General features: G+C 41.4%; 1 protein-coding gene across 2 annotated transcripts in view; it reads right to left on the reverse strand.

Moving 5' to 3' along the window:
- ASB9 (ankyrin repeat and SOCS box containing 9) overlaps positions 1-5,711 on the reverse strand; it is a 54,207-nt gene extending 48,496 nt beyond the window's left edge. Inside the window, exon 1 of one of the 2 annotated variants that reach the window (XM_027835393.1) lies at positions 5,423-5,711. In XM_027835393.1, coding sequence (XP_027691194.1) covers positions 5,423-5,516 — 94 coding nt within the window. In that variant the 5' untranslated portion in view covers positions 5,517-5,711. The remainder of the gene's footprint in view (positions 1-5,422) is intronic. The other variant, XM_027835395.1, reaches the window with a different exon arrangement.
- Between the last annotated feature and the right edge of the window lie 3,599 nt (positions 5,712-9,310).

The raw sequence follows: 9,310 nt of genomic DNA on the forward strand, positions 1-9,310 counted from the left end.
TTAAATCTCTTATTCAGACTAAGTCAGACTAACTTCATCTATGTGGAAGGCATGGTAGTTACTAAATGGAAAAATCCTGGAGTAGCAGTTCATTCACCTGGTTATTTATTGTTTGGTCATGTCTGACTTCGTGACCACATTTGGGATTTTCTTGGCAAGGATGCTAGAGTGATTTGCCATTTCCTTCTCCAGCTCATTTTATAGATGAGCAAACTAAGGCAAACAGGGTGAAGTGACTTGCCCAGGGTCACACAGCTAGTATATGTCTGAGGCCACATTTGAACTCATGAAAACGAATTTTCCTGATTCCAGGCACAGTGCTCTATCCACTGTACCACCTAGCTGCCCCACTTACCTGGTTATACTGTCAACTAATTGGATGAACTTTACTTTCCTTAGTTTTCTAATCTAGAAGGGTTTGAATTAAATCTCAATATCAATGACTTGGAGCTGGAGAAGACTTTACAGGCCACCTAATCCAACCTCTTAATTAACAAACAGGTAGAGTGCCAGGCCTGGAGTCAGGAAGACCCATCTTTCTTAGTTCAAATCCAGCCTCAGATACTTACTAGCTGTGTGACCCTGGGGAAGTCACTTAACCCTGTTTGCCTCAGTCCCTCATCTGTAAAAGGACCTGGAGAAGGAAATCACTACAGTGTCTTTGCCAAGAAAATCTCACATGGGATCAAGAAGAGCTGGATAGGATTGAAAGATGATTGAACAAAGTCATCAAATCCAACAAGCTTTTCTCAGTTTTCATGATCTTTTTCCCCTGTGGGCATTTGGGAAGCTCATGGGGCCTCCTTTGATAATCCTATCTACTCTTGTGGCTTCGCTAACCTCTCTCCATTGATGACCCAATCTACAGCTGCAGGTCTATACAATGCCTGAACTCCAGCCCCACCTGTCCAAACCGTCAATCAATTCACATGCATTAATTTATTAAGTGCCTAATTATGTGCTAGACGCTGAACTAAGCTCTGGGAATACAAAGACCAAAATAAAAGTAGTCTTTGCCTTCAAGGTGCCAGCAGCTGAGGAAGTTAAGAAAGGCTTCATGTAGAAGGTGTCAAGGGCAGTTTTGAAGCAAACAAGGAGAGATGAGGTAGAAACGCATTCCAGGTAGAGGAAAGGCACACAGATGGCAGAAGGAGAGGCAGGTGAGACGGCTAGTTGGGCTGAACCATAGAGTATGGGAAGGGAAATAAAATAATCAGATTACAAAGATAGATTGAGGCTGACAAAAGTAGGTTGACTGTCTGTGGATTTCCATTTGACTATCAAGCTTAATATGTCCCCAAATTAACTCATTATCTCCCTTTCTGCATCCCTCTCCCCAGACTTGCTCCCTTTAAAACATCTCTACCCCTGTCAGTGGCACCCTTACTTTTCCAGGTTTGACATATGCAGGCTTGAAATCTTAGATTAATATTCTGTTCATTCCTCCCCTTCAATCTCCACGTACAGATACCACATCTTGGGAATTTTTCTTTCGAAATATCTCTGTCTGCCCTGATTCTTCCTAGTCCCACCGTCACCATCCATTACTTTACACCTGGCTGCTTAGAAGGGATTTTTTACTGTCTCAGTCCACTCTGCCTGAACCCAAGAGCACTGTTTCTCATCCTTGTATCCTGTGTCTAGCACAGTACATTGAGGGGTTCAGAGCAGTACAGTGGCTTCAGTCAGAGAACCTGGGTTCAAATCCTCCCTTTGACACCTAAGGCAAGTCAAAACCTCCCTGGGACTCTATTTCCTCATTCATAAGATGAGGGAATTGGATTAGATGGCCTCTGAAGGTTCCCGGCTCTGTATCTATAACCCTATACATACTTTTGTTAGTTTGTTTTAATTTCTGGCCAGACCTGTGATTTTCTCACTATAGGGAGCTGGAGTGAGATGCTGCTTCCTTTGCCATACAGGTCAGCACCTTCTCTGAAATGTACAGCCTTGGTTAGCACCCGGAGCGCTAAGAGAGTGACCCATCTGACCACGGTCACAGAGTCAGTGTGTTTTAGAGGCTCCAGGCTCAGTTTTCTATCTACTATACCACATCATCTTTCACCTTAAACACAGTAGGGGCTTAATAAATATTAGGTGGATTGGTGAACTGTGAACAGCCTCCTTACGGCTTCCACGATTCCTGGCTCTCCACCATCCACTTCATTCTTTAGACTTTCTGTAGTCTGATTTTCCTGCAATGTCATGATCTATGTATCTTACATATGTCATATGTGTGTGTCTTTCATCATGATTACTCTCCTTCTCAGAAACCTTCACCACCCTCCCTACTTCCTCCCTACTTCATCTGGTCCAGATCTTTTCATCTGACTTTCAAGGCCTTTTGATACCTGGCCCTACCCCAACCTTCTAAATTTCTTTCCCACTCCTCAAAAACACCATCCACTGTAGCCAGTGTGTTTCCTAACTATCCCAGAAACATCCAATGATCATATTCCTGTCTTTTCATTCCTTCATTCATGCCTAGAATGCCCTCGTCTCTTTTATCTTTTGCTTTTCAAATCCTATCATTCATATCCCGTATATATCCCATCATTCAGGACACAGACTGGGTTCTACAAACGACTCCTTGGATCTTTCCCAGTCTCTTCCTACAGCCCTCAACAATCTCCCCTGAACAACCACGATGCTATGTGACACAATCTAGGACTTTTTAACACGACCTTTTAAAAAACTGTTCTGCTGTTGTTTCCAGAGCATTGGTCCTCTCTCCTCACATGCACTTTCATCTCCTTGAGGGCAGAGACCACCTCTGTATCCACCACCTGCCTAGAGCAGAGGATGGGTGGAGGGGCTCACCGTCTCTGGGGCTGTCCTGCTGTCTCTCAGCTTCCGTTCTCCCGAGGGTGGACCCATAAACCAAAACTGCCGCTTTTGTGTGCTGACCCGAGGCAAATGCAGACTGCCAACACAGAGTGCTGAACGAAATAATCTCTTTGATGCAGCGTCTTGTTTTTTACAGAGTCATCAGGCAGCAGCTAATGAGCCGGTCTCTGCCTGCCTGCCCCAGGGGCCTGTGGCAGTAAGGGCCCCAGCTCTTAGGGCCACACTCACAAAGGCACAGGTGTCCAGCCCATGAGACCCATCCCTCCTCACAGTCCCACACACCTACATATATATATAGATATAGATATAGATATAGAGGTAGAGATAGAGACAGAGATGGAGATGGAGATAGTGCGTACATGTGTGTTCATGTGTGTGTCTTTCCATATGTATGTATCTATATATGTGTGTGTCTTTCTATTTTTGTGTGTATGTCTATATGTGTGTCTCTCTCTATATACACACACATTGTATTTATACATATGTGGGTGTGCCTTTCTCTGTATGTATCTATACATGTGTATCTTTCTATATACGTGTATATGTCTATGTGTGTCTCTATACATATTTATATATGTTTTTATTTCTATATATGTGTGTATGTGTCTATATAGACACAGTGTTTATATATGTGTCTTTATGTGTGTCTATAGACACATGTGTATATGTCTCTATATATAGTGTTTATACATGTGTCTATATAGTGTTTATATGTATGTGTCTATATGTGTGTATCTTTCTTTACATGTGTGTCTATGTGTGTTTCTCTAATAAGAAGTGTGTCTCTCTATAGAGACACACATAAATTCACAAATGTGTATATTCATGTATGTGTCTATAGACATATACATATACATATGTATATGTGCATGTTTATGTGTGTGTCTATATATGTGTTTCTCTGTAGGTATATACGCATGTATATGCTTTATTTATGTATGCATATATACAAACATGTGTATGTATGTATATGTACATGAGTATGAGGGAGTACTAGGTGGCACAGTGGATAGAACTCTAGGCCTGGAGTCAGGAAGACTCACCTTCCTTAGTTCAAATCTGGCCCAAGGTACTCACTAGTTACATGACTCTGTGCAAGTCACTTAACCCTGTTTGCCTCAGTTTCCTCATCTGTGAAATGCGCTGAAGAAGGAAATGCCAAACCACTCCAGTATTTTTGCCAAGAAAACCCCAAATGGGGTCACAAGAAGTCAGACACAACCGAAAACAACTAAAGAACATGTGCATGTATATATACATACACACATATATACATATACACAAACACATGCATATGTATGTTTATAGATTTATCTCCAGAGGTACATACACATGTGTTTATATATGTATCTATATATGGGACTATAGAAAGACAGAGAGACAAACAGACAGACAGAGACAGAGAGAGACAGAGAGAGACAGAGAGAGACAGAGAGAGCCTAGACATGAAATTGCATAGACAAAGGTAACTCCTAGATGAGAAAAATCCCTCTACCAACGCAGGTCAGCTACACATCTATGTACAGTTAAAAAACAAAAGTCACTGATTTAGAGACCATGAATTTATTGGAAGATCTATTAATTTTTTCTTTTTCTCTTTAAGTAACAGTTGGTCTCCATCTAAAGTCATTTGAGCAACAAGTGTTTTACTTAAGAACTTGCTATGTACAAGTCCCTAATGGGTACTAAGGGTTTAAGATCTTTATTGGAGAAAATGGTTTGATTGAAAACATTCTCCAATCTCAGCCAGCAACTCTCTTATGGACTTGGAAGTCCATGCACTTTTCCCACCAAAGCTAGACACTTCAAAGAAGCCTGTCTCTGATGTAAACAATCTGAAAATTCAAGCTGATGTTTTGCCTATGTGTGTATGTACACATATGTGTATAGAAACCAGCTAGGAGTCTGGTGTGTGTATATACATGTGTGTATATACATAGATATGTATACATGTGTGTATATGTATATGTATATACATGCATACACATATATGCAATAGATAGGTAGGTAGGTAGATAGATATGATAACCAGACTCCTAGCTGGTTTCCATGATTCCTGCCTCTCCACGACCCTGTTCACATGCATGCATGCATGTGTTCACATACATGCATGTATATCCGTGCATGTGTTATACATTTATACACCAATGTGTGTTATGTGCGCATATATGCATATACACAAATGTGCATACGTGCATATATGTACATAGATGTATGTGTGTATAAATACACACAAATGCATTGTGGGATTATACATAGATACATGTGTGAGTGTATATGTGCATGCACACATTTATAAATGCATATATACACTCACATACATATGCATATATGTATGGGGACTGGATTTGCAATTTCATTAATAAAATTAACACCCGGATGAGAAAAATCCATCTACCAGTACCAGTCAACTATACATATCTGTCCAGTAGAGAAAAAAAAGTCACTGTCTTATGGAGCATGCATTTCTTGGAAGCTATACCTAAATATGCCGTGTTTCCAAATCAGTTCAATCATCCCAGCCCCAGGCTCCACCTAGGCACAAGCTTCCCCTGCCTGGTCCAGGGTTACTCACCACTCATCAGTGGGTTTGCAAAGGCCTGGAGATAGGGCTGGCCTCCCAAGCCCGGGGGCTTGCTGGTGCTCCCGCTGCCTCCTTGGCTAGCCATGGGGCTCGGCCGGGCTGGGGAGCAGGGCAGTGGCTCAGGAGAGTTCAAACTCCATCCTCCCCGCCACTGAAAGCCCCAGGCGTGTGACTCATCTGTTGAGTACACAGGCTCTGCAGCAGTCTGGGACTTGGTGCCAGCAGCAGCAGAAGCAGCAGCAGCAGCAGCAGCAGCCTGCCGGTAACCTGAGCACCTGGGTCCAAGGCTTCCTCCCACCTCCCCTGGCTGGCTGGGGGCTGGTCCAAGCCCAGAAAGACCTCAGGACACCAAGGGAGAGAAGCTGCTGATGTCACGTCCTTTTCCCAAACTGAGACCAATCAGTGAGAGGGCCTTGGAGGTTTATCAGGAAGGAAACTCACAGTTTGTAACTTTGGAGAGTTGGGGGGGGGGGGTCAGGGAGAGATGTGAATGGGGAAAGAAACAGCTCAGTGGCTTGAGCCAGGGGAGGCCTGGGGGCTGTGGACACTGGCTGCTGCCGCCCTGTGGGTCACCTCTCCCTGGTCACCTCTTGCCACAAATCAGCCCTCAGTGCCCACTGGAGACTCCACCACTGATCCCACCACTAAGGACCTAAAAAGCGTGGCTTTGTTTGCATGGAGTCTGTCTGAGCTGCTGGCACATCCCCGTTCCCTGACTGCATGCTTCAACCCTCAAGCACATGTGGTCCTCATTTTTCTGGGCTTCCCTATGGAAAAAAGCTTTACTTGTAAATGTGCTACAAGAGTGCATGTTATGAAAAGAGACTTTCTTTCCTACCCCCTACCCCCCCCCCCAGCTTTAAATTAAATATGATTGCACTGGATTTCATGGTCAGGGCTCCCTTTCTCTACACTTGCTTTTTTGTTGTTTTTAAAAGACCTAAGAGTGGTTGGCACAGCGTAGCAAGGGCCTATTATCTTTCCCTGGTTGTTGTTTATTTTTCAATACATATGTTAAAGGCTTCTTCCATACTTTTTTTTAATTAAAAAAAATACTCAAACATGATTGCTCATTATGTGTTTTCCCATTTGTCACCTCTCTATTTTTGGTCTTATGGCATTACTCTCTTGTGCCTTGGTCAGGAATAAAGGGAACCAGGAAAGATGAAACCCCTGGATTGGGAGTCTGGAAATTGGGGTGCTAGCCTCAATTGACTCTGCCACTAATTGGCTGTTTTTCCTCATCTATAAAACAAGCAGATTGGACTAGCAGACTTCTAAGGTCCTTTCCTGCTTCTATAAATTTGTATTATGTTATATATTATATAAATTCTATAAATTTGTGTTAATAAGCCTTTATTAAATTGTCCCCAAAAACTTTCCATTGCATTAATGAACATTTCCCTCTTTACTAGCCTTGTCCTGGGGGAGTTTTTAAAATGACCTGAAGCATATTGTGTTAGTTTCCACATATAAAATGAGACCATCATCCATGAAGAATATAAATAGGATTAGTAGAGGGAGGTGAGAGTTGAATGCAAAAAATCCAGTTAGAATGAAGGAAATACCCTATCCATGCAAACAGGAGACAACTGTTTTAAACCACTCAGGTCAGGTCAGTTCAAAATGAACTCTAATCATCTGTCTTTGGCTTTATTAACAAATATCTAGTTTTCAGCAACACTGTGGTACAAAAAGCCTGCCTCAGATCTAGGGAAATTTATGTTTAATTTTTGCCTCTGACACTTAGGGCCTGTATGACCCTAGACAAATCACTTAAACTTTCAGTCCCCTGGGCAGCTTAGCCTATAAATTGCAAAGGTACTAATCTACATTGGTGGTTTCCTCATCCATTAGTCCCTTATAGAGACCACCAGGTGGTGCCATAGTGCACAGAGTGCTAGGCCTGTACTTAGCAAAGGGCCTGACACATATTATTATTATTATTATTATTATTATTTTATTATGCTGCAGGTAATAATTACATTTACCTCTCAGAGTTGTTGTGAGGTTCAACTGACATATTTGTAAAGCACTATGCATATAGTAGGTGCTAAATAAATCATTCCTTGTTCCAACAAAATCACAGGTCCCTTCCCTATCTCGCTTTCAAATTTATTGATAGCATTTAACTCTTAATAAATATTGATTTTGACCAAATTCAGCAAACTTAATTACATCTCTGTTGCCATCTCAGCTCACTCTTATTTGCTTTGTATACAGAGAAGCTGTAGAAATCCAAACAGGTAGCCAGTTCCAGGAAAGGTCTGAGAGAGGGCAACACTGAAATCAACCAGAGATTGAGCAAGGAGGTGTTACATCATGAGGTCAAGAGGTCAACTTTCTCAAATTCTAACTAATAATGTTGTTCTATAGTGCTTTAAGATTTATAAAGCACTTTCCTTGCCATAAACTTGTGAGGTCATGGAGATTTTGTGTGTGTGTGTGTGTGTGTGTGTGTGTGTGTAAATAGCATTTTATTTTTTCCAATTACATGTAAAGATAGTTTTCAACATTAATTTTTATAAGATTTTGCTAGTTACAAATTTTTCTCCCTCCCCAAGATGGCAAACAATCTGATATGGGTTATACATCTGCAGAGATATTATTGTTATTGTTGTTGTTGTTGTTACTATTTTACAAATTAAGAAATTGAGGCACCTGGATGTTGTGTGATTGGCTCAAAGTAATACAGCTAATAGATACCAGATCCAGGATTCCAAACCAGCTCTCTGCTGACTCCAAACATATCACATTTTGTGAGCAAAGACTGCATTGTTATGTGATTTCTTTATTTTAAAATGATCGAAATTCCCCAAACATTAGAAATCCCCATATTCATACTGAAGTTCTAATGGGAGGCACATTCCAAGTGGGATATATTGTGAGTACAACACTGAATTTGTAGTCAGAACAACTATTTGAATCCTGTTTCTCCGTTTATTACCTGTTGTTGTCGAATCGTTTCAGCCATATCTGACTCTTTGTGACCCCATGTGAGGTTTTCTTGGCAAAGATACCGCGGTGGTTTGCCATTTCCTTCTCCATCTCATTTTACAAGTGAGGAAACTGTAGCAAACAGGGTTCAGTGACTTACCAGGGTCACACAGGTAGTAAGTGTCTGAGGCTGGATTTGAACTCAGGAAGATGAGTTTTCCTCAGTCCAGGCTGGACACTCTTTGCACTATGGCGCCACCTAGCAGTACCTTGTGTGACCGCAGACAAGTCCTTTTCCTCTGTCTCAGTTTTTGCATATGAGCAGATCTGCTACATACCTCTATGGTCCCTTCGGTTCTAAATCTATGACTCACACAGACAATATTTTTAGATGATCCCTACCATACCTGAGAAGGATTTAATAAACCTTTAATCTCTATCATTCCATAGATACAATCAGCTTTCAGTGAGGTCTGCCCTCTCTGACCTCCTTGAAGAAAAGGAACTATTCCTCAGCAAGGTATAGTAGTAAAAACACTAGATTTGGGGGAAAAAATGAGGACCCAGTCACAATTTTAGACTTTAATACTTTTGAGCTGTGTGACTATGGACAAGTCACTATTTTCTCATCTGTAAAATGGGGCTAATATTTGTGCTACCGATCTCACAGTGGGGGATTGGGGGATGGGATAGGGGGGTTGTTATTAGAAAAGCAGTTATTATTATACAAACATTGTTTTGTAATACAGTCCCTAAGTCCAATTTACATATATAAAGGACCTGTGAGTTCATCAACATAGGAAACTCTTAGTATGGGGACTCCCTTCACTAATGGATCACAGTTACTCGTCTGAGACTTAGCAGGTAACTCTTTTTTTAAAAATTAATTTATTTTGATTTATCCACAATCACTTCCATATGCTTTTGAGTTTAAAATTTTTC

Source organism: Vombatus ursinus, unplaced genomic scaffold (genome assembly GCF_900497805.2).
Source record: "Vombatus ursinus unplaced genomic scaffold, bare-nosed wombat genome assembly UNPS02014814.1, whole genome shotgun sequence".
Classification (NCBI taxonomy): domain Eukaryota; kingdom Metazoa; phylum Chordata; class Mammalia; order Diprotodontia; family Vombatidae; genus Vombatus; species Vombatus ursinus.